The sequence below is a fragment of the Nanorana parkeri genome, unplaced genomic scaffold (assembly GCF_000935625.1).
Source record: "Nanorana parkeri isolate BGI_ZX_2015 unplaced genomic scaffold, ASM93562v1 scaffold719, whole genome shotgun sequence".
Taxonomy (NCBI): domain Eukaryota; kingdom Metazoa; phylum Chordata; class Amphibia; order Anura; family Dicroglossidae; genus Nanorana; species Nanorana parkeri.
Window position 1 is genome coordinate 5,421 of NW_017306987.1, and position 26,682 is coordinate 32,102.

General features: G+C 42.9%; 1 protein-coding gene across 1 annotated transcript in view; it reads right to left on the reverse strand.

Moving 5' to 3' along the window:
- The window catches only part of LOC108793117 (sarcosine dehydrogenase, mitochondrial-like), a 74,688-nt gene that overhangs the window by 4,627 nt on the left and 43,379 nt on the right, over positions 1–26,682 (reverse strand). Inside the window, exons 15-18 of the mRNA XM_018564071.1 lie at positions 25,995–26,108; positions 19,748–19,895; positions 16,769–16,862; positions 1,761–1,923 (exon numbers count right to left, since the gene is read on the reverse strand). Of these exons, the coding sequence (XP_018419573.1) occupies positions 1,761–1,923; positions 16,769–16,862; positions 19,748–19,895; positions 25,995–26,108 (519 nt within the window). The remainder of the gene's footprint in view (positions 1–1,760; positions 1,924–16,768; positions 16,863–19,747; positions 19,896–25,994; positions 26,109–26,682) is intronic.

Consider the following 26,682-nt stretch of genomic DNA (forward strand, 5'->3'; position numbering starts at 1 on the left):
GGTCTCACCAGCTTGGTTAGACCCCTCAGAGCCCCGGTGAGCCCCACAGAGCCCTGGGCTCTGCATAATTTAACCAGGGGTCTCACCAGGGGTCTGAGGGGGACTCACCAGGGTAGCAGGGCTCTGTGGGGTCTCACCAGGGTGCTGTGGGTTCTAACCAGCCTTGGTAGACCCACAGAGCCCTGGTGAGACCCCTCAGAGACCCCACAGAGCCCTGGTTAAACCGAGGCTCTGTAGGGTCTCACCAGGGGTCCAAGGGGTCTCACCATGGCTATGTGGGGTCTCACCAGCCTGGTCAGACCCCACAGAGCCCTGGTTATACCAGGGCTCTGTAGAATTTCACCAGGAGTCTCACCAGGGTAGCAGGCCCCTGTGGGGTCTCACCAGGGCTCTGTGGGTGTCTAACCAGCCTTGTTAGACCCAACAGGGCCCTGGGGAGATCGAACAGAGCCCTGGTTAAACTAGGGCTCTCACCTGCTTTCCACAGGGCTATCCACAGGGCTCTCCAGGCTGCCACTCCAGTACTGTGCTGGGCTGGCCGAGTGGCCGTGTCTTGCGGGCGGGAGCTGGCAGGACTATGTCTCCGTCGGCTTCTGAAGTTAAACTCCGCCCTCCCAGGAGTGAGGTCTCTTCTCATTGGCAGGTGGGCGGAGCCCCGGCCGAGCCGATGGTCCGTGCGACGATCGAGGAAACAGGTGAGTTTTCAGCCCTGTCACTGTCAAACTGAGAGTCTCAGTTTGACAGCGACAGGGCTCAGCGCTCACAATGCTACCTGGCTTCTAACAGGGCAAACTAGGCGGCCGCGAGGCCCTCGGGAGCGTGAGGCCTAAGGCGACCGCCTAATTTGCCTAATTAAAGAGCCGCCTCTGGCTGAATGTAATTGTACTTATTCTGTATATATTGGTGCTGCACAGTATAACTTCTCTGTATGCAGTGTGCAGTTCTCAGTATCTGTTCGTATTCTGTATGTATGGACACTGCGCAGCACTACTTCTCTTGTCCTATATGCTAGCTGTAATTTTCAGTATTTGTGCTTATTCTGTATGTATGGATGGAGCACATTGCTATAACTCTTTTTCTATATGTCCTATATGCTGGCTGTAATTTTCAGTATCTGTTCTTATTCTGTATGTATGGATTCTGCACAATAACATATTTCTTATGATATATGCTGAATGTAATTCTCAATATCTGTTCTTATCCTGCCTGTATGGATTCTGCACAGAACCATTTCTCATAATCTGTATGTAATTCTCAAGATCTGTTCTTATTCCGTATGAATGGATGTTGCACATCACTACTCCTCTAACTCTGTATGCTGTGTGCAGTTCTCAATATCTGTTCTTATCTGCACAGCGCTACTTCTCCTCCTATATGCTTGCTTTAATGTTCATTTTTTTTCTTATTCTGTATGTATGGATGAAGCACAGCCTCTTTTCCTGGACGCTGGATGTAATTCCCGGGATCTGTTCCTATTCTGTATGGATACTGCACATTGCTATGTTTCTTTGCGCAAATGCTGGGTGTAATTTTCAGTATCTGTACTTATTCTGTACATATGGATGCTGCATAGTAGTGCTGGTTTTGTTCTGTATGCTGGGTACAATTCTGGGTATGTGTTCTAATTGTGTGTGTGCAGCAGGGTAGCAGTTCTCTTGTCCTATACTGGATGTAACTCACTGTAGTATGACAGCATATCTGTACACAAGTGAGGGTGTACAGCTTATATTAGTGTATTTTCCTCTTGTGTAGTCCATTACCTTTCTCAATGCTGAGGGAATCAATGGCTCTGTATCCAGCATTGACAATGCCATGCTTGGCACCGGCTGCCATGACTGCCTGGTATACAGGTACACAGGCTTCTCTGGGCATATGCAGCTCCCAGCCCATCTCTCCCACGAAGGACAAGCGAATGGCACGGACCTGGGATAACACAAAGAAGTATTAGTTTGACACTGTCGTTGTGGTGAATGACACTGTTGTTGTGGTGAAAGCTACTATTAGTCAAAATGTTCTTTAAGTGCTTAGAAATTGAATGAATGAATATTGTGTTCCTGTATTTACTGGACTAGAACAACCAGCAGCCAATTAGATCATCAGAGCACTAACAGAATTAAACAATTGTAGTACATGGTTAGATCATTAAAACTGACCAGTATAAAAACACCAATATATGTTCTGTGCAAAAATTACAAAATATTGTATATGGCTGAGCAGTGGTGTTACTAATGTATTTGATGTAGAGAAGATTATTATTTTTTGTTACACTCTTCGCTATATATCAAATTGTTTCTAGTAATAATCATGAAAATACACAAAAGGCAAAAAAGGAACAGAGACAGTTAAAGTTTGCTTTAGCTAAACGCTGTATATAAAAATACAGTTACAAAAATAACCTTCATGAGTCTAAGAGTAATGGATGTGGTGACACAATGTGGTGATAATAGCTGCATGCTTTGAAAGTGACAGGATTAAATTATAGTAAAGAGGTCATCTAAACAAACAGCACTGACTTTATACTGCATAGGCAAAGAGGAAGGAAACCCTAACAATATATTGACAACAAAATGGGTAATTGTATACAATACATGGGCAACCAACATGCAACATTGTTACAATAGACAGACAACAAATGTGCAGTCATGGAAACATGTGGGCAATAAATGGGCAATGGGGACAATATGCAGGCAACAAATGGGTAATCATGACATTATGAGGGTAACAAAGGGACAATTATGACCAGGGCCGGCCTTAGGGGTGTGCGAGCAGTGCGGCCGCACAGGGCGCCATGGCAACAAGGGCGCCGTGCGGCCGACACAGCTCGTCCTGGGGGCGGCTTCTCTCCCCCTCACAGCTGGGCGCTGGCCATCCAATATGACAGCGCTCCCTCGTCCAAAAAATATGGGTAATAAATGGGTGTGGTTACTGGGGGTGTGGCCACTAAAGGGGTGTGGTCACTGAGGGGCGCTGTAAAGCTTTCTCGCACAGGGCGCCTAAAGGCCTAAGGCCGGCCCTGATTATGACAATATGTAGACAAGAAAGGAACAATTGTGACAATATACAGGCAACAAAGGGGCAATTGTGTCAATATGTACAACAAATCACTAATCTTGTCAATGCACAGGCAACAAATAAGCAAGTGTGATAATACACAGGTAATGATATTAAGTCAGACAACAGTGCCCATATATTAAAGCCAAACAGTTGTAAAAAACACATATGGCCATTAGGAGTAATATTACTCACATTGCTGGTCAGTGGGAAAAATGCCCTTTGCAATGGCAGGGCAGTAAGTAGAATTCTGTGTTTTTTTCCCCCTGACCACCAATGTAAGGCTGGGCACACACCTTACAACCATCGCAAGACTTTGGTCTTGCGATGGCTGTAAGGTACTTAAAAAAAGTACAATCTGCCTATCTTGGACAGGCAGATCGTACTTGCGATGATCGCAAGCCACGCCCCCGAGGGGTGGGCTTCCAATGACCGCAATGCTGAACGGGCAGTGTGCGCTTGCGCACACCGACCCGTCCGGCTTTTATCTTACGAACATGCTACACACCCGCCGAACATCGTATGATGCTCGGCGGGTTTTCGAACATTTTCGTAAGTTAAAATTTGTGCGACCTTACAGTAGTAGAGGTCGCACGGCTTCCACACACCTTACGATAATCGCATGATTGCGGGATTTCCCGCGATTATCGTACGATTATCGCAAGGTGTGTGGGGACCTTTAGGGGCACTCTTCTGCCCACTGACAACCAATGTAAGGGGCAGTCTTCCTCCCATTGACCACCAATGTAAGGGCATTCTTTATGAATAGTGACACATTAGAGACTTGCACAGGGGGTCTCTCATATGTATACAGCAAACACACAAAAATGCAATCACTAAATCAATTGTTAACTAGCATGAAAGGTGCAGAATGCAGAATGAAGCCGATGGGGGATTCTATGTCAGTCAAAGAAAGAACATAAATCGAAAACAGCTAAAAAGTAATACATTTGATGTTAACTGTCGACAAAACCACAGCTTTGGTGATGCACTAAAGCCCCTCCCATTTGAAGATGGACTCTTTGTTTGTAGACAGATATGAGCCCCTAAAACCACAGGAAGAGTTAAACAGAATAAAATCAACCCACAGAATGGAATTGCACTAAGATATCTAATTCTATTAGAGCCCAGCTCTCAGTCCAGCAATGGCATTTACCTAAGGGAAGGCCTGGAGCAAAAGTGCTTAAATCCTTTTTATCCTGGCACTAATGTGGAGCTGTGCACCACTCTCTTCTCCTACAAATCCTCCCAGCTTCACCATAAGCCAGCTCCAGAAAATGTACAACTATTGGCCAGAAAAATAGAAACCCTTTTTCTGCACCATCTTTGATCCAATTACAGGTGCCACATTGTGTCAGTGACTCCTCGAGGTGTTAAAGGCACACTGTGCTGGAAAGAATATAAAGCATGCCAATGCTGACTTGCTTCCTAAAATTACAGTAGATTGCTGTGTGTTTTCGGTACTTTGAGTCACTGGCCTGAAGAAAACATGCAGAAAGCAAATTCTTCATTCTGGTTGTTGCACCACAAAATTGTCCTGTGATGTTAAAGGCCAATTCCAGCCAAAACTTGTTTTATTAGTTTAGGATAGAGTGGGGAAGAGTTAGAACCCCTGTCAGGTTTCAAATGTTGTCTGGGTTCCTACTAGGGGGGCTTTGCCTCTTCCTGTTCTGATATCTGACACATGGACATGGAATCCACCATCACGGGGACACAGACAGCAATACCAGAACCAAAGAAAAATGTTTTAGATGGAGTTCACAGTTATTGGTGAGCCAACAATGCCCTACAGATTAATCCACCAAAACCTGCCTCCCACATCACATCACTTTGTATTATTTTCACCCTCTTCAGCCACTTTTTTTCTTTCACTTTAGTTCCACCATACAACTTGTCCTATCTACAGTAATGTTAGAAAGGTGATAAGAGTAGGCTTCCAATCGCAATGCTGAACGGGCAGTGTGCGCTTGCGCACACCGACCCGTCCGGCTTTTATCTTACGAACATGCTACACACCCGCCGAACATCGTATGATGCTCGGCGGGTTTTCGAACATTTTCGTAAGTTAAAATTTGTGCGACCTTACAGTAGTAGAGGTCGCACGGCTTCCACACACCTTACGATAATCGCATGATTGCGGGATTTCCCGCGATTATCGTACGATTATCGCAAGGTGTGTGGGGACCTTTAGGGGCACTCTTCTGCCCACTGACAACCAATGTAAGGGGCAGTCTTCCTCCCATTGACCACCAATGTAAGGGCATTCTTTATGAATAGTGACACATTAGAGACTTGCACAGGGGGTCTCTCATATGTATACAGCAAACACACAAAAATGCAATCACTAAATCAATTGTTAACTAGCATGAAAGGTGCAGAATGCAGAATGAAGCCGATGGGGGATTCTATGTCAGTCAAAGAAAGAACATAAATCGAAAACAGCTAAAAAGTAATACATTTGATGTTAACTGTCGACAAAACCACAGCTTTGGTGATGCACTAAAGCCCCTCCCATTTGAAGATGGACTCTTTGTTTGTAGACAGATATGAGCCCCTAAAACCACAGGAAGAGTTAAACAGAATAAAATCAACCCACAGAATGGAATTGCACTAAGATATCTAATTCTATTAGAGCCCAGCTCTCAGTCCAGCAATGGCATTTACCTAAGGGAAGGCCTGGAGCAAAAGTGCTTAAATCCTTTTTATCCTGGCACTAATGTGGAGCTGTGCACCACTCTCTTCTCCTACAAATCCTCCCAGCTTCACCATAAGCCAGCTCCAGAAAATGTACAACTATTGGCCAGAAAAATAGAAACCCTTTTTCTGCACCATCTTTGATCCAATTACAGGTGCCACATTGTGTCAGTGACTCCTCGAGGTGTTAAAGGCACACTGTGCTGGAAAGAATATAAAGCATGCCAATGCTGACTTGCTTCCTAAAATTACAGTAGATTGCTGTGTGTTTTCGGTACTTTGAGTCACTGGCCTGAAGAAAACATGCAGAAAGCAAATTCTTCATTCTGGTTGTTGCACCACAAAATTGTCCTGTGATGTTAAAGGCCAATTCCAGCCAAAACTTGTTTTATTAGTTTAGGATAGAGTGGGGAAGAGTTAGAACCCCTGTCAGGTTTCAAATGTTGTCTGGGTTCCTACTAGGGGGGCTTTGCCTCTTCCTGTTCTGATATCTGACACATGGACATGGAATCCACCATCACGGGGACACAGACAGCAATACCAGAACCAAAGAAAAATGTTTTAGATGGAGTTCACAGTTATTGGTGAGCCAACAATGCCCTACAGATTAATCCACCAAAACCTGCCTCCCACATCACATCACTTTGTATTATTTTCACCCTCTTCAGCCACTTTTTTTCTTTCACTTTAGTTCCACCATACAACTTGTCCTATCTACAGTAATGTTAGAAAGGTGATAAGAGTGACTGTTGCACCACTCTTTATAAATAGGACCCAAAGCAGGCCTCAATACAAATTGTGCAGGAGGTTGCAATCACCTTTAGAGTGACTCATAATCGCCCAGGCGGGGGCTGCATTCATAGGAGCACGCAGAAGGCCTGCAGTTAAATTGGTACAGATTATTATAGTCAGATGTCCTCGTCATGCAGGTAGGAACAGTGTGACAGCTCTGCGGGAGCTCTACCTGGGGGGATTATAATGAGGCATGCCACATATATAAAAACAGAGTTCCCTTCGTCAATCTGCTCATTGCCAGACCGTATACCAAGCACTCCGGGTATTGGCTGTCTATCTGTCCTCAATCCGCCAGTTGAAAGTCTGTCAGTGCAAAGTGAAAGGCGAGCTGTTCTGTATTTCCTCTACATAGACTCAGGGCTCCATCACAATGTGAGCCCCAAGACTGCTCGCCTGTCACTTCTAATTACCGGGAGAATTCTCAGTACAGACTGACAGCCAGAGGACTCACAGGAGCTGCAATAACATGAACTTAATGGCAATCCATGCTCTTTTTTTAGATATATTTCAGAATGTGATTGGACTCAATGTCAATAGTGTTATTGATGTGTGTTTATGAGCAAATCTAGGCAACAAATAAAATCAATAAGTTGTTAATACCATCCTGTAAACTCTGCAACTGTGCTAGACTTTACTCCATTTACCTTAAAATATAAAACGGAGCAGATATAACAGGCACACCATTTCATACAGTTATGCAGTCAGTTGAAAACTGTATATGCACCACCCACCTCATGAGCCAGTCAGGGGCTCCTACACTACACAGTGTTATCAATGCTCAACTTCTATCTAACACAGGAAGCTTGCTTACACAAAACAAAGGCAGAGTGATGACTTCACCAGTGTGCATCTTCTTCTTCAATGTCCAATCACATATGCACAGGTGGAACCAATGTGAATTGGCTACCTGTGAATAGCTGTAAACCAAATGTGTGGAGGAAGTGATTAATGATAAAAGGCAACGGGTGTAGAAGAGGGGGGTGGAAATAATCAAATTGTTAAGACACATATTTAAATTTTTGAAGATAAAAAAAAAAAAAAGTATGGGTAAGGGAATATGATCCGAGTAGTATCACACAGACAAAGTAGAATTGTCACATAAATAAACTAGATGAGGAAGTGATTAATGACAAAGGGGAATGGGAGGAAGAGGGGGGATGGAGACAACTGGAACACGTAAGAAATAAGGAGATAGACACAATACACATAGTGGGAAATATAAGGAATAAAATTTTTATTTTTTCTCTCTCCTTCTTCTTCTCTCTCCCACCCTGGGCACTCTTCCTGTGCTCCCTTTACAGGAGCAGGGGATAAATACTACATGAAATTAAATGGATCTGAGAGAAATGGACTTGAATAAAAGGATAAAAGCATGTGGGGAATATATGTATTTAAATATAGTCTATTAGAAGTGTAAGATTATGGTGATCTCTTATGGATGGAGTGTTTGGGAAAAAGAAGAAGGGAAATAAGGAAATAATTAGTATTATGTAATTGAATGAATGTATATGTTTAAAGGAAACAATTTGGTTATGTATTTAAATGTATACGTATATATGTTATTTGAAAAATGTAATAAATATATATTGAATAAAAAAACAAAACAAATGTGTGGGTTCTACCTGAGGGCTTGTTCACATAATTTTCTGGTCCAGATCTGGTGCAGATCTGCAGACGTGGTGCCATGAGTGAAGTGTGTTTTTGACGCGTTATAGCCACATTCCGAACGCGTTCCGGTTCCTTTTTTTGTGGAGTGGGGCTGTCAGCTGTTACCTGCAGTGCATTTTTTACGCGTTCGTACGCGTTCCGGTGTGTTGCGGACCGGAGAAAATGTGACATGTACTAGTCATTTTATATTTTTAAATGTTTTATTTTAATTCAATTTTTCTAATTTCAGCAAGTTTATCCAGCTAAAATCTGTCTTTGTTGTAAGTAGTCATATACCAGCTGGAGGCTGAAATGAATCTGGAGTAGAGCTGCAACAATTATTCGATTAAAATCGACAATGGAAAACGTTGTCAACGTTTTCCATCGTCGATTCGTCGGCTAAAATTTCCCGCTCACGCCACCACCAAGTCGGTTAAGCCGCTCACGCCACGCCGGTAAACCCGCTCATGCGACGCCGCTTACGCCCACCGCACACGCTGAGGACATGGCCCTCTGCTGCCGGTGAGCTTCCCGACTCGCCGCTGCCCGCCGACAACACCGTCATTCAAAGTAAGTCGAGATCGGCCGGGAGCTTTTTATGTTTCCTGTTTTTTTTTTTTAAAGCGGCACACTGCAGAACATTAGCAGCTATAGAGGAACAACAAATCCCAGCAATAATACATTACACACCCTGTATAATGTATTATTGCTGGGATTTGTTGTTCCTCTATAGCTGCTAATGTTCAGCAGTGTGCCGCTGTATTATACATTGGTATTCTGTAGAGCTGCAACAATTATTAGATTAAGTCGATTAAAACCGACGATGGAAAACGTTGCCAGCGTTTTCCATCGTCGATTCGTCGGCCAAAATTAAAATTTCCCGCTCACGCGTGCCCATACACGAGTTACGCTATGCACGCCGCGGAAGCCACGCCCATGCCATGTACCCGGCCACCGCACACACGCCCGCAAAGCACGCCGCAGCGACTTACAACGGTTCAGAAACAGGTAAGAGGGACCTGTTTTAATGTTTCCTATTAAAAAAAAAAAAAAAGCGGCACACTACAGAACACCAGGAGCTATAGAGGAACAACAAATCCCAGCAATAGTACATTAAACAGCCTGTATAATGTATTATTGCTGGGATTTGTTGTTCCTCTATAGCTGCTGGTGTTCTGCAGTGTGCTGCTGTATTATACATTGGTATTCTGCATTGTATTGTGCATGGGTGTTCTGCATTGTATAATACAGCGGCACACTGCAGAACACCGGCTGCTATAGAGCAACACCAAATCCCAGCAAATAATATATTAAGCAGCCTGTATAATGTATTATTGCTGGGATTTGTTGTTCCTCTATAACTGGTCAGTGGTAATCTGCATTGCGCAGTATAATCATTATACAGCGCAATGGAGAATACCACCAGCTATAGAGGACTACAAATCCCAGCAATAATACATTATATACAACACAATGCAGAATACCAGCAGTTACAGAGGACTACAAATCCCAGCAATAGTACATTATAGTATAATGTTGTACTATTGCTGGCATTTGTTGTATTCCTATATAGCTGCTGGTATTCTGCATTGTGCCGTATAATCATTATACAGCACACTGCAGAATACCACCAGCTATAGAGGACTACAAATCTCAGCAATAATACATTATATACAGCGCAATGCAGAATAACGCCAGCTACAGAGGACTACAAATCCCAGCAATAGTACATTATAACATAATGTACTATTGCTGCATTCCTCTATAGCTGCTGGTATTCTGCACTGCGCCGCTGTATAATGTACTATATTGCACACCACACTTTTTTTTTACTTCCACCGCGCCAAGCTTGCTCCCGTGATGGACTACAATCTGAATAGAAACTAGTAGTCCCTCACTAGAGCCTTTTTTTTAATCCGATTAACCGATGAATAGAACTTAATAATTGGCTAACTAATCGATTATAAAAATAATCATTAGCTGCAGCCCTAATCTGGAGGTGGAAGTACCCACTATGTACTAAGTACTTTGGTGAGTTTACAGAGCTCCTCAGGGATGGCCTTGTTCTGTATTAGCCCGGTAAACAAGCAGGAGGTGGAAAAGTGGCACAGAGGCTGCTGAACCTTAGGGTCTGAACGCGTTGTTACCCTCCTTTTATTATGAAACCACATACACAACACACAGAGCATACGCATCATAGAGTGCACATGCACAGACTATACACATCACAAAGTGCACAACACACAAAGCAAACGCATCACAGAGTATACCACACACAAAGCATACGCATCACAGAATATACAACACACAGAGGATACGCATCACAGAGTGCACAACGCACAGAGCATACACATCACAGAACATACACATCACAGAACATACACATCACAGAGTTCACAACACACAGAGCATGGAGAGCCTGATTTTCTTTTTCTGGCATTTTGCAAGTTAAAAGTGAGAAAGCATCCAATAATTAGCGCTGTGTCGAAGGCCAGACAGGTGTTAAGAGATTTGTTAAGTCGCTTCATTATCGATTCCACTGTGGTTTTTGCTGGACCGCTGATTAATGGAACATGGGAGCCTTTCCCAGAGGCCCGGCGACGCGTAACAGAGCTTTAATCAATGAGATTTACGGATAATAGATGGTAACTCTGTCATCTTCCCTGGGAAATGGCGTTTATGCTGCAGGCCCCGTCATTTGATAAACAGGGACTTTTAACAGTGAGATTTGTCATATTTTGGGCCAATTAGCTTCCCCGGATGCATAATATCAATAAAAGCCGCGCGGGCTTGAAATTGGATGTAAAAACGCAGAAAAATTATCCAGTATATTAGACAGGTAGCACATAAAAGGAGATAGATGTTCTTCCATAACGTTTACTTCAAAAAACACACATTAAGAGGCAACTGCAACTGAGAAAGAAGAACATCTTTTTTAGTCAGCCATAATGGCCTCTGTTTCCTGCCCAGCCTTTATTTCTGATGCATCTGCTCCTTGCTATCAGTGCCTGTCATGGGATGTAGTTCATCAAATCTGAAGACCTTCATTTTCCAAGCCTGCATTCTTCTCCACCCCAACTTGCCCACTCCCAGTACATGAAACATAACACTGTAAGAGCTGCAAACTGTAGTGAGTATAAGCAGGAATTTAGATTTGACACAGTTCCACTTTATACTCTGTGCTGTACATTATATGATCAACCCTGCTGTTCTCTATATGCTGTACATCTCTCCTAAAATAAATATGTAGGCTGCCATTGCTGACCAAAATGCTAGTTACTTGACTGCTGAGATGACCAACGCAGAATCACTAAATACCTGGACATCACTTCTTACCCTTCTAATTGAACCCATCTACCTGGAGTCCCACCTGACCACAACACCTGGGATTCCAAGAATAGCACCTTAACCATTCGCCGATGACATCGCGGTGAGTTGATATTCACCACACATTTGACCATCGTGTTTTTGATTTCTCATCATTATTATTTTTCACACTTTTTGTATCCTGTTCTGATTGCCTCTGCCATTCCTCGGGTAGTACTATACCAGCCACCCATGGAGTCGTCCCAGCCACCACACATATCCCATTTTGTCCACACCCCACGTGGACATACTATTCCTGACAGGCCACCTCTTGGTAGTAGCGCTTCCCTCTTCATCATTTTTTTCTCTTTGACAAACGTCGGACACCCCGGTCCGCACATAGAAGGAGCAGCACACTAAGCAGCAACATCTGTATCCACACATTCCCACCTTCCAAAAGCGCTGTACTATGGGATAACTCTCTTAAAAGGAGAACTATGAGGTGAGTGAAAATCACTCAACCTCATAGTTCGAGCCGACGTGTGACAATGAAACTGTCACACGTCGGCTCAATAGATCGGGAAGTGAGCGAACACATACCGTCGCCTGCTCACTTCTCGATCATGTCCCTGCAGACAGCCGTGACTGTCGCTCCCTGCAGGGATCCCCCCCCCCCACTCCGATCCTCCAGTGCTGACTGGAGGAACGGACAGGGAAGCGGGCGGGTACAGCTGGCTCTGCCTCTAGATACAGTCTGCCTCTATATAGGCAGAGCCACCGGTCACTCACGCAGCTGGGTGGATCTTGACCGTAATGTCGGGATCCGTCCCGGCTGCGGCGGTCTCAGTATACCGAGAGCCGTAGCTCGCGATATATTGAGCTTTGGGTCTCGGGAGGACGCTAGTTTATGTCCTCCCGTGACCCTTAAGAGAACTATGGGGAAAAACACTGACCCCATAGTTCTCTTTTAAGTTTGCACTGCAAGGGTTAACTGCTTGATTTGGTCTAGGGAGGAAAATAAAAAAAGTTATACTTACACGATCCTCTGAGCCGGCTTGCTTTTAGACCGGTCCTTCCAGCCTCTCTTCCCCTACCCACGCAGTAGTACGAGGTCTCTGAATCATCATGTTCTTTACAGTGTATACAGTGCAGCGGAGGAGGAGACAGGCAGGAGGAAGCTCTGTTTGCAGATCAAGAAGTCAGCAATGGAATCCTCCAAGGTATTTCAGGAAAAGGTTGTGTATAGCTTTCGGCAATTCTTTTTTTGTTTTGGACGGTATGGGAAAGGGTTAGACCCTCTGTCAAGTGTTATGGCTGTCTGATTCCTCATTTAGAAGATTCACCACTCTGTTCGTACTGGTGATCATTGTCATGAAAACAGAAAGTGAGGGGAAATTTAATGTTTTAAGTCCCCAGAACAAAATATAAGTGAAAATATTCAAATAGGGACGCCTATTATGCGGACAACGGTCTAAGAAATTCCCTACACTTTGTGAGATTTCCTCGAACTACCTGTTGATTCTCTGGGACAGGAAGTGAACCGAAATGTCTTCAATAGTGCTCAAACAAAATATAAACTGGCAGGGGTTTAAACCCTTTCCAACACTATGCAGAACTAAAAAAAACTAGTTTTTTTGCTATACATACACTTTAAAAAAAAATGTAATCCCTAAATGAATGACAGACATTCAGTTTGCTAAAGCACTGTAAGGGGAATTTATCAAAACTGGAGCAGACAAAATCTGGAGGAGCTGTGCATTCCAACCAATCAGCTTATAGCTTTTATTTTCAAATCTTAACTGAACAGACTGAAAAGAGAAGCGGATTGGTTTCCATGGGAAACTGCTCCAGATTCTGTCTGCTCCAGGTTTGATAAATTCCCCTCACTATATCAAACAAGTGCCATTTTTAGTACTTCTCACCTTTGTTGCATCTCACTGCTGCTGACTTCCTGCAGCCTCTTAAAGGAATAAAAAAGCATGAACAAAAGACACTAATGCAGCCACTACATCTATGGACTGATTTATGTTTTGGGGTTTGTATACTCTTGAAGTAGTATTAAACTCTCACACTTTTTTTCAACAATGAATCCAGATTAAACAAATATACATTGCCCAGCAAAGTATTTCTTTACTTTTTTTTTCCCAAGCACTTACATACTTCACGTTTCCAAACAGTTAGCTTCAACCCTCTCAGCTCAGCTTCCCTGATCTACCTGTCCGGTACAGGTTCTGTCCATGCTAGCATAGAGAAGGGAGAAGTGAGGAGGGGTTAGCTGGGAGGAGGGGAGTGTCTTGCCTTACAGTACCTGTGTGTTTGTGGAGACACACACAGCTTACTAGCACACACAAATGTGGCTCCATGGGACCCTGTAAGGGAAAGGAGCCACCCTACAACAGGATATCAGGGCCAGTGCTCAGAGGACCAGCTGATTCTTGAGGAAGCTAAAACTTTTAAACATCAAAAGAGCAATGTCCTTTGTAAGTGGTTTAATCAGCATTTCAAATAGATTAACATTTTGACTTTAATATCACTTTAAAAAAAGTTATTTGGGCATATGCTTCATGCAATGTCCAATTGATTCAATGGCAGATGACTCCTAGCTAAATACGGCTCTGTGACTCTAGTAAAGTGTTACAATGTCACGCTCCATGTTTCTAAAGCCTCACTAAAACACTGTTTCCACAAAGGAGTTATAAAAAAACATTACAGTAAACATATCTAAAAACATTGTTAGTAAAATACATGTGCATACATAAAATATATCTCTGGGACTCAGAAGTTTCAGAAAAGCTGGAAGCAAGGAGTTAAGAAATAGATTTGCTATCATCTTTGAGCGATGTTAAATGGAGTACAAAATGCCACAATCTTTCACGGTGTGTGAGAGAAAGTGCCGGGCCGCTGTAGATTGAAGATGATGCCCCTAAGTTGTCTTTCAATCCTTCAGATTGTGTCAGAGGCGTAGCGGCTGAAACTCCACTGCACAGGGGGGCCCCGCTCGCTAGACTGCCCAGAAGCTCTTTGCTCCATTATGGCATTAGATCAGTCAGGCAAGGAGAAGATAGCCGGGGAGGATTCAGAGACTATCTGGGTTACTGGAAAAAGTAGAGGCTTTTAAGAAAACACAGCTGCAAGAGGGCCGGGGGTCAGTGCGCAATCATGGCACCTGTGCACCCAGAATACAAATGCGGGGAAAAAGTGAACCGAAAGTGCAACCAACACTAGGTTAACCCAGCTGAAGAATTAGAAAACTCTCTGGGTTGTAGAAGCTTGCACGGTCCGAAAGATCATTGCTCAGAAGGGCCAAGATAGTCATGGTGATTATATAATGACTGCATTACATAACATCACATGCACCCTCTGGCATAGTCCTCTGCACAATGTGGAAGTTCAATTTCAGAATTAATTCAGCATGTCCATGTTTCTAACTGTCAGACAAATGAACTTTTTTTGCAGGGTTCAAACAGTGCTCCTAAGTAAGTTGTAGCCGAGCAGGTATGAACCAGAAAAACGTAAAGTACATATAAAGCTAAAACTTGAGCATTGGAAAGAATGTAGAAGGGTTAGAACACAAGCTATATTTTTATTTCTGAGTCCTCTCTATGGAGATTTCACTTCACTTTCTGTTCTTTTACACTTTCTGTAAAATTTTAGATTTCTATCATTTTCTGTAGAGGCACGACCGCCAATGTGAAGGGGGGGGGGTGTTGTACAGCCAGCCTACCCAACCCAGGGGCTGTCGTGTGACACTGCAGAGTGTATATTATTTAGATAAATATACGTACCACCGTTTGTTATGATCACACGACTTTGGCTTGAGATCAGTGCCGAGTCTATTTGTATATATATAATTTTCTTCCTCACTAACAGGTGGACCACACAACTCTCAATATTACCCTGGCACAGATACAGAACAGAGACAACTAAGCAGGAACAAACAGACAGAACTACAAGCTCCGCTGAAATATGCATTCTTCATTTATGTATCTCTATATCTGATTTTTCACACCATTACTTTGCAAGGTGCCGTCCGTTAGTAGACAGAACTCATAAGTGTGCTGATGGTGGCTTCTCAGGAAGCCCTGTCAGGTAGGCTGTACAGGGCTCAGTGATTTCTAATGGCAGCTCTGAATAAAGACGTGAATCTCCCCAATAGTGGCACTGATAGTAGTTAAAACTTAGAAAACAATTTGGCTTTTCAACAAATGGAGGTTTTTGTGTAGAGTTGAGTATTTCCATGTTTTCATGACAAAAGTAAAATTATGAATGTTTTTAGCCCTCATTTATACCTCTGTGATACAACATAGTAGAGGTGCTGCAGGTGCCCTGTGGTAGCCAGCCCATTCAAATGAATAGGCTGCCCACCACAGCTAAATTACACTGAAAGAAGTGCATGCACTTTTTTATAAATCACATTGCACCACAGCGTATGGTAATAGGTTACCATCGAATGTGGTGCAATACAACATACATGTCATGGCTAGGTGCATTGCGGTGACATTAAGAAATAATGACACCACACTGCACCAAACCCTGCAACATGCGATGCGTGATTGCATGCGACATCACATATGCTCCTGCATCACGTGGATGTGAACACAGCATTAATGTTGAATTCTAAGCAAAATGTATTTTTATATTTTGGATAAAGTAGGAAAGGTTTAGAAACCAATTTAGGTTTTTACTACTTTCTGTCTCCTGGTGGGAAGTTTTTCCTTCACATTATGCCCCAGCGAGCAGATGGGATATGAAGAAAGACTGCTCATTGGGGGCACAGACAGCAACAGTAACCTAAGAGAAGTTTTAATCTTTCTCAAGACTAGAAATAACACCATTTCACCATTCCACTCACCAAACACTTCAGTTTAAATATGTACTTAAAATGCATGTACAGCCAAAACCTTTATATTTTTTATGCGCTTTCATGACTTATATAACACCTTTGACGAACAAATATGCAATAAATTAAAGAGGATACAGCACTCTGCTGTAAGTACTAAAGGAGAACACAGGGGTAGTTATCAGTATTGTACAGAGGGAGGAGAAGAGAGAGGGCAGCATAACTGCTCTGACCCCTTCACTAGTCTGTGTAAATAACACGGAGGTGATAGGACAGAGTACGGCATCTGGAAAGGAGCCTAAAGCTCCATCTGCTTGCTGAATATAAGACTACATACATCAGGCGTTTGCCGAGTTATACAAGGTAAATATTTTTGTACATAGCATTTCACACACAGATTCACCAATTGGAAAACATGTCAGTGAACCCATCTACCTTGAATCCTCCTGCAGTTACAATCTTGTGAGTGGAGAATGAAAAGGCTTCGTTACTCAAATCTTCATCCAGGACTTCCTGCAGAATGGAGCGACTGGGAAGGCCAAGGACATTGAAAATATCAGCCAAGGATAGTGAGAGAACTATCATGTACCTCAATGATAAAAAAAAAAGTGGAAGGTGAAGAGTGTTTCAGGAGAGGAGAGCTAATTAGTGGAAGAAGAGTCCACCAGCAGCACAGAGTATTTCAGGACAGTTAGTTAGTGGAAGGATGAGAGTCCTCCAGCAACACAGAGTATTTCAGGAGAGGAGAGTTAGAGGAAGAAGCAGAGTCCTTAAGCAGCACAGAGTATTACAGGTTGATCTCTAAAAGTGAAGTAAAGACTTCTTTGGAAGCACTGTTAGTTGTTCCACTTTGCTCTGAAAACCCACATATCAGAGTAAGTACTAGCAAAATAATTCATCTGACATTCACTGAAGAGTGAAGAGTTTGAAGAAGGCAGGGGAAGCGATTAATCTAGGACAACATAGATGAACTAGAAAGTGAGCTGAATTGGAGAATTTTTCCAAATCATCTATGTTGTCCTAGATTGTTCATTTCTCCTCCCTTCTCCAAACTCTTCACCCTTATGTGAAATACCTTATAAAAGTTTGATTTAGCTACTTTAAAGTTGAACTTTTTGGCATTTTCGTAACTCTTACACTCCTCTGGAGTTGCCTAGACATGCAGGCTGTATAAGAATTCTGCATGTGGCAGTAAGGATTGCAGTGATTTCTGTTATTAGATGTTAATGCGATAGTCCTCTGCTCTTGGCCTGTCACATGGTGCTCGGCTCGCATACACACACACACACACACACACACACACACACTCGCCTGCAGTATGTATGCCACCCGCATTAAAGATTGATACAAGTTGAAAGGAATACAGACTGGGGGGCAGACAAGAGAAAGGGAGCTTGTTGATTTTAAACAGACATGGCAGGTTGTACAGAAAGACCTTAAGGAAGGCGGGTGAATTCTGACAATTTACCATAGAATGCTGTAAATCGTCAAGGTGGAAAGGCACTTTCAGTAATATTATTATATAAAGGTCCTGTCAGTTATACGGGTAGCCTACATTGAGAACATTTCCTATCACTGGGTGAGCGATCTATGATTTGCACTGTGGCTTAGGACCCATTCCGACTTGTCCACTCAGATGCATTGCGTTTCGTGTTAATGTGCATTGGGTTAAGGGTTAAGGAATATCATTCAATTAAACACACTATTTTTACCTGACACAACACACGGTAGTGCAATATGGAGTGTTGTGGCGCGCTGCAGTAGATGTCTTACCTTAGTGTGTTGGGTTATCATTGAAATTAATTGGCACTGCAATGTGCTAATGTGTGTACGGTAATGTGCACACCGCAATGGACAGGTGTGAATTGGCCCTATACATAACTGCTGCCCATTGAATTAGCACTTGTACAGTTGTCGTGTCATTTTGGCTCTGCCTTCTAATTGCCTGTATGGTGAGGACTGCAGATAGAACTGCATTCATAGTGCTGCTCACAGCAGCCTCAGAAGAGGAGGAAGGCATGCAGGGAAGTCTTTAAACTATTAAGCCCTGGCAACATGGTAAGATGGAGGGCTATTGTCAAATAAAGTATATATTCAGACACAATGTACAAGGACACAATGTACAAGGACATGGGGGAAAGCATTTTTGTATTGGTTGGTTTAAGATGACCATACATACACATTACAATCTGTTTGCAAGATCTCATTGAGATCTACCAACAACTAAGTAGTAATAGAGGTCTACAAAATGTAATACAAATTGAACGGTTTGTTTAGGCTGCCACGAGCAATGCAATGCATACCTCCCAATTTTCGGAGATAAGAAAGAGGGATACCTTTCAGAACAAAGTGGGTACACAAGAGATACACCCCTAGTTATACAGACTGTGAAATATAAATATGCAAAACATGTTTGCATAAACTTTAAAATGTTTTTTTCAGCAATACTTTTCCTATATACTGGGATATACTGGCATAGTGCCAGTAAAAAAGCTTTGGTAAGAAAATAAGGCCCCATTCACACTTGTTGCGTGCAACCTGCAAAAAGTGCATGTCGCACTTGCGGTACCATTACTTCTTAATGGCACCCCAAACATGGCAGGCAAAACAGGAGTCTTGATGTGTATTACCTTGAGAAAAATGCATATGAACACGCAGTCACCAATTATGTGGAACTAGCAGCTCAAACTGCTGCATAAGCTTCTTTGCTGTGTTTGGCACACATAGGGCAGTTAATTGAAATGAATGAGCCACCTTATGCTGACGTGCGGCAAAATGCACAACTATTGCACATCTACACACACCGCAAGAGTAAACAGAGCCTAAGACTTTTTTTTTTAGATAGATCTATACATCAGACCAAAAAGAGGGATCTGGTTACTAGCGAGGGACACAAATTAGGTCTCGTTCACACCTAGGCGTATTGCATATGCGCGACCGGCGCGTGGTTTTTTACCGCGATTCGCGGTAAAAAAGTTGCGCGACAAACGCGCATTTCCGAAGGCTACTTGGCTGTATCCCAATGGAAACGCGCAACAAAGCGGCCCAAAGTAGTACATGTACCTTTTCAGGCGTGGGCCGTTCTGAGGCGCGTTAGGGACGGGCCTAAATACGCCAAGGTGGGAACGAGACCATTGAATACAATGGGATTTATATTTTTGAGCGTTTTGTAGAGCGTTCGTCGAGCGTAGAACGCGCTACAAAACGTTCAGGTGTGAACGAGGGCTTAGGGAGAGTTGGGAGCTATGTGCAATGTATTAATACATTTCTGCACAATCTGCCAACTATGTTGTGTGAGGCCTGTGTGAACAATCTTTTATTTATATCCAATTAAGCAGACCCTCACTTCTACATATTTGATCTAAAGAAGATTGTGCGATCAGATTGTAATTTGTGTGACCATAGTTTCCCTACCTGGCAGGCCCTTGTATGCTGATCATCCCCAGGTCCTCTGAACAGTCAATAAGTTTACAATTGAATTTCTCATCTTGAAGGACAGTGGTGATATGGCTCCAGTTGTGCTGAGCGACTGCTCCTCCAATGGCCAGATAGAATCCATCCCCTGCAAAATGCTCCAGTCAGTAAAAGTTCAGACAAATACCTGTACTGTTAAATTTCCTGAAATCTGCCCCTTTCAAAGGGCTCTGTATTTGAGTCTGTAAATTTGCAGCCAGTGTATTCCCTGGTTCCAGTCCTGCCCTCCATCACTATATACACTAAAGCCCCGCCCACACACATTGGAGCATGAGAAGATGCTTGCTTAGTACAAAATCATGTGACAAGTGGCTGCTGTCCTGCATACAAATTTAGTGAAAGACTGGTGTAGATTCCAGCACGGGATTAAAGTAAGACTAAAACTAAACTAAGACAACTGGCCAGTGAAGTGCAGTAAAAGCAACCAGCGAACGTCTAATATTAAGGAAATTCTGCAGCTGCATTAAAATGAGAAAGGCCATTCAATTGTACTGTGAAGTATATGTTAAGTCCCCTTTTCATTTTAGAAAGAATGATGAATGGTTAGAACCCTCACCAGGTCTTTTTTTGCCATCTGTGTTGTTGCTAGGGAGATTTAGCTTCACTTCCTTTCCCAGAGACACAAAAGGAACATCTCTCTGAAAGTGCATTTCCACTTTTGCAGTCAAATTTGAGAAAGCCCCTCTATATATTTGTTATGTGTTCCTATTCACACAGCATAACGAAAAATAATATTTATTTATTTTTTCCATGGGGAGACTGCAATCTACTGTGAACAGCTTGAAAAGGAGTCTGTCCCCATAGAAAGACTAGGGACACACTGAAGGGAATTTATCAAAAAACTGAAGCAAACAGAATCTGGAGCAGATGTGCATGGCAACCATTCAGCTTCTCTCTTTCATTTTCAAATCTTAACTGAACAAACTAAAGAGAGAAGCTGATTGGTTGCCCTGGGCATCTGCCCCAGATTTTGATAAATTCCCCTCACTGAGTTTCCTCTAATTAACATTCAATGCTACTAGATCTTTAACCCTTTGTTAGAATAGACATTGTTCAAATCCAGTTTACAACTAGAGATCTGCCAGCAAAATACAGAAAATTAGGGTTAATTACGATAAATATTAAAGCAAAACCATTTTTTTTTTTGATAGAGTGGAGAGGAATTCGAACATCTGTCAGGTTTTAATTGCGTTCTGTATCCCTCTCTATTTGTCCTGTTATCCCAATTTCTCTGCAAAAGTGGAAATACACTTTAAGTATAGAGAACCCCCTCTTAGTTGTCACCTAAACTCCCAGGTGGATGGGAACAGAGTTGAGAATAATAGCCGAGAGATATCAAAGATATACAAAGAGCCAGGGGCCAACTCAGCCCACCAGGTTCCACCTAGTACCGAAATACAACTAGGTGATAAAAATAGCTAGGCACACAAATCCAAATAAAAGAAGTCTAGACTAGCACAAAAACATTCAGGAAAGAATCTGGGGCATGTGGAAGCATCAGATAGGCTTTACAGTAAAAATATCAAATTTGTCATGCAGCGCAGGCCTTGAACTTGGCGCACAGCACCACTCTGTGCTCCCATTGGAGATTAGAGTGAAAGCTTCAAAGCCAAACAAGGAACAAAGAGCCTGGGGTCAGGGATCATGGCTGCGTGCAGGGAATTGCCAGAGATAGGGACACTAATGGGGAATGTATATCATTCAGTGTTCTATAAAATCGGTGCCCCACAATGCTTTCATATAACATTAATTAAAATGGAACAACGTGGCAGGTCAACTGTAAGAGGGGCAAAGACGATTTTTGTGAAATCTGAAGAATATGAACAACAAATCAAAGAATTTAGGGTCACTGTGTGAGGGACTGAAGTAGGAAATAGCAATTTAGATTATCCTCCATGGCAGTGGAAAATATTTTACTGCTCTTGATTGTTTTCTCTCAATCTAATCAATTGTTTTCTGGCTGGCAGCATGTTTGAAGATGCAATATATAGCCAATTAAAGTATGTGACAGGACAAATTCAACTAGAGCTTGTGATAATCAGATCATGCAGGGTTAAAAGCTGCACTTCATGATTAGCAAATATGGTTACCAGAGGCTTATGTATTCTTACTTACTGGTGTGCTTTGTATATTTCTCCCATATCTGTGCATTAATCCAGTGTGAAACTGCAGGAGCTTCCTGTGTTAGGCCTTGTTCACACCAAGCGCGTTCCAGGAGCAGAGCTGAGCAGTTACAAACCGGAGCAAAACTGCGTCCAATGTATTCCAATGGTATTTTTAGCTCCAGTTCACATCGCAGCGTTCCATTCCAGAGTAGGTCCAGTGCAGGTAAAAAAACTGCAGCAGGCCCTATTTTACCTGCTCTGGAACGCATGCAAACACCCTGGAATGCACTGAAAGACTATTTTAAACTATTTTTTTAAAAATGTCATTTTTTTTAACCAAAAACGGCCCCGAACACATCAAAAACGCGGCACAACCCACTGCACTGTGTGTGCAGAAACTCCTGCAGATCTGCTCTGCATTTGGTGTGAACAAGGCCTTAAAGACCAGTCACTACTACTGCTCTCTTTCATTGTGTGGGTGAATGGTCTTATATGCTCTTGTAGTTTTCTGCAGGCAGCCTGTGGTGCAGGAGTAGGCAAACTCCAGCTGTGGTGCAACTATACAACCCCATTCACACTGAGCGATTTGTAGCGCGATTTCAGCTCAAAAATTGCTCAAACATCAGCTCATGTCCAATGCATTTCAATGGAGCCGTTCCCATCTCACAGCTCAAAGTCGCCTGTAGCTTGTAGCTCAAGCCTGTCGCTTGAACATGACCTATTTTTTGGAGGTTTTTATGCGATTTGGCCCAAAAGACATAAATGGTGTAGCTCAATGTTGCACGAATTTGCGATACGTCGCGCTACAGAAGTGTCACTTTTGCACAGAAATATAAGCAGGAGCATAAGCAGGAAACAGGAAGAGGAATCATGTCACATCAAGACCACTTTTGATTGGATACAGTCCAAATGTAGCAGCTACAAAGTCCATGCCAAAAGTAGCGCTACGTAGCGCAACAATATGTGCACTGTAGCTCAATGTCTCTCAAAGTCACTCAGCTCAAATCAGCGCAGAAAAAGCCGTTTTGCGGATGTAGCTCAGTGTGAATGGGGTCTAAATCCCATGAGGCATTGCAAGACTCTGACAGTCACAGACATGACTCCCAGAGACAGATGCTTTATGAGATTTGTAGTTTCACCGCAGCCGGAAGGCTGGCTTAAAATTAATTTAAATAAAAGCTTGTGCGTCTGGAGTTCAAACTTAAAAGGAGAACTATGAGATGAGTGATTTCCACTCACCTCATAGTTCTAGCCGACCTGTGACAATGAGACTGTCACAGGTCGGCTCAGTAGATCACATACCAGGTTCGCTCACCTCTCGATCCTGTCACGGCTCTCTGCCGTGACAGGGGAAGGGGCTGGATTCCCCTCTCCCCGCTCCGATCTGCCAGCGCTGACTGGCGGAACGGACGGGGGAGGGGGCGGGTACAGCTGGCTCTGCCTCTAGATAGGCAGAGCCAGCTGTCACTCACGCAGCTGGGCGGATCCCGTCATCTACGTCGGGATCCGCTCCGGCTGCGGCGTCTCAGTATACCGCGAGCTGTAGCTCGCGGTATACTGAGCTTAGGGTAACGGGAGGACGCTAGTTTGTGTCCTCCCGTTACCCTAAGGAGAACTATGGGGAAAAACACTGACCCCATAGTTCTCCTTTAAGAGTAAAACCAGCTGCAACTTTAGAGTGGGAAAGGTAAGGGCCTCTGACGGGTTTCTGCTGTCCATTTAACTATGCTAAGCAACAGAATGAGCCAAACAATGTGGAAAGTGCTTAAAATAACACACATGCATTTGTCAGGATAATGGAACAACCAATCATTGACCTCCATAGAATTAGCCATGTGTGGTGCAGCTATGTGCACCCAGTAAGAATCACTAAACTCTCCTTTTACTCCAACGCCGTTGTCAGCACGGAAAAGCTTTTTTTAATTTTTTTTTGCAAAGGTCCCTTTAGTTTCCACTGCCACTCGAATGAGTTTACTTGTAAGGAAGAATGTTTATGCTATGCCTGCGATACTGCCTTGGGCGGTATCTAGAACAAGACAATAGGGAAAATCGCTCAGATATGCAGCACCCCTCACCTCGGCTGGAGCAGGGCAACAACACAATAGCAGTATTGTCGGTTGAACGGGGTCACTGCAAAACAAGATCCAACAATCTGCACAGCGTCTGACTTGTGAATTTATAGGGCCAATCAAGGCAGCAATTATAATCCGGCTGCCAATACAGTTTTAAATGAATAATGTTTTCAGTATCTTTATACATGCACGTGAAAAAGTCTTTAGCTGCATTTTGCAATTTCTGGCCTTTTTATGTAAAATGTACCATAGGTAGTATTGAGGTAACTCCCAGGTACGTTTGCTAGACGTTGTGCTCCATTTTAAATTTGCAAAGTAAAATGCTGCCTGACAGCAGACACAACACCACGGTAGCTTTCGTTACTTTTATTACTCAAAAAGCTTATTTTTTGTCCCTCTCTGATTTAGATGCATTTTTTTATTTTACTGGGGCTTGACTCCCTCTGGATTCTTAGCTAAGACCCTGCCATTTTAGAGTCCAATAAGAGAGCCCTGTGACCAGTAAAAGCACTCTATGGACAGGCAATGGTAGATAATCAAATAAAAAAGAGCACCCAAACAATGTCTCAGTAGTCCAAAAATGTATTTTATTGGTCCACATATATCACAAACACAACAGGAAGCAGCTAACGCGCTTCAGGGGGTCAAACAATACCCCTTTATCAGAGCTTTCTGTTGTCTTTGTAATATACTGTACATGGGTCAATAAAATACATTTGTGCACTCCTTAAGGTGCCCATACACTGCACGATTCTCGTACGAGAATCGCGGGAAATCCCGCGATCGTACGAGAATCGTGCAGTGTATGGAAGGCGTGCGACCGTTTCTAATGTACTTTTGTATTTCGAGCATGTTGAAAAACCCGCCGAGAATCGTACGATTTTCGGCTGGTTTTTAACATGATCGAGATATAACTGGCGAACATGCCGATGTGCGCACGCGCACACTGCCCGTTCAGGATTGTAGTCATCGCAAGCCCGCCCCTCAGGGGGGCGGGCTTGTGATGATCGCAAGTACGATATGCCTGTCCAAGATGGGCAGATCGTCCGTTTTTTTAAGTACTTTACAACCCTCGCAAGACAAAAGTCTTGCGAGAGTTGTAAAGTGTATGGGCACCTTTAGACTTTTGTTTTCTGAATTGATTACCTGTGGGAGGGTCCTCTGCCTTTTAGAGGGCTGACGAACTCTGGCAATTTTGGACCTTGCTTTACAACTCTTTTTCTATGAACCAATGACCACAGGATCCATATAAAAAACAAAAATCACTGCGCTAGGAGTGTGTACCTAACAGTCTAAATTGGACCAGCCACAACACGTATATGTTTGTATCAATCTAACAACAAATATTTCATGTACCAATCAACGAATATCAATGACTTGGCATGTGCATGATTTATATAGTGAAAGGTACGGATATTAATGATATTCAATCATAAAATAAAGACGTGATGGACCATGAAACACTAAGGCCTCCTCGGTCATTCCTTTTTGAGAAAGTTAATGAACGAAACGCGTCAAAGGAAGAACTGCCTTCGCCTCTCACAGCTGAGTGCTGCTAACGCTCAAAAGCTTTGATGTTCGTTGTTTCTGTAAGTGCATTCAAATCTTTTTAGTTACTGCACTTACAGAGCCTCGTTTTTGTCTCCTTCACTTCCCCTGTGGGATACCAACAGGTGAACGCCGCCGACTTGGGCGGTGTGAGACCAGTCAACCGGAGTGGAATGAGAGAACCACGCCTGATTGCCTGACCAGGATTAATTTTTGGGAATGACATCAGCCTCTGTTCACATGAGTCTATGCCAAGCAGCCTTCATCTCTGAGAAATACATTGGTCAGGACACATTATAGCCATTTAGAATATGAGGATGCCAGCAAATAAAAGGAAATTAGAGAAGATAAACGCCAGGAGCAAAATTTTGGTCAATCAGCAGGCAGGCTGTGTCCCTCAATCGTGTTTGACCAAAATTATATTTGTACATTTTCTTAATGCATGATCTACCTAATACGCACCTTCAAAGTCAGGTGCCAGGGAAGAGGGCGACTTCTCTGGGGTTATCCTACTGACCGTGAGATCACTTTCCGTGCCGCCATTCTTGTTTAACATACAGGTGTATACAGTAGAGCCTACACAGTGAACAAGATCACTTGATTAAAAAAAAAACTTAGAAAACCTTTAACAAAAAAGGATTCTTTAGGTGAAAGTGGTCATAAAAACATTCATGATTATGTCAAGGTTAATATTATGTAATCATTATTATGCTATGTTTACTATTATGTAAAGGGTTCCATCCTGTGCAGGAAATTAAACATTTGACATCTGCGTGGCTATTTTGTTTGGCTGCTTATTCTACGATATCAGTCATTTTAACTAAAGGAGACAAACCATCTACCACAATAAAGTAAACCTTGCAGAAATCACTACTTTACGGAGAATATTTCCTTGGAAAATAACAATGTTCTATAATTAAACACCTTCTATGAGTTTCATTTTAAGTACAATGTGTTGTTCAATGTGTACAAAACACCTTCAGCTGAAAAAATAAAACATTTTCCTTTATATTTTATACATCAAAAGCACATAAAACAAATGTTCGTTTAACCTCCATCATTTTTTGAAACGGAACCTGTGCTTTTGCCAAGACTTATCTATACACGGGGCTTCCCTCTTCGCTCCTCTCCGAAGAACAGAACAGCGGGG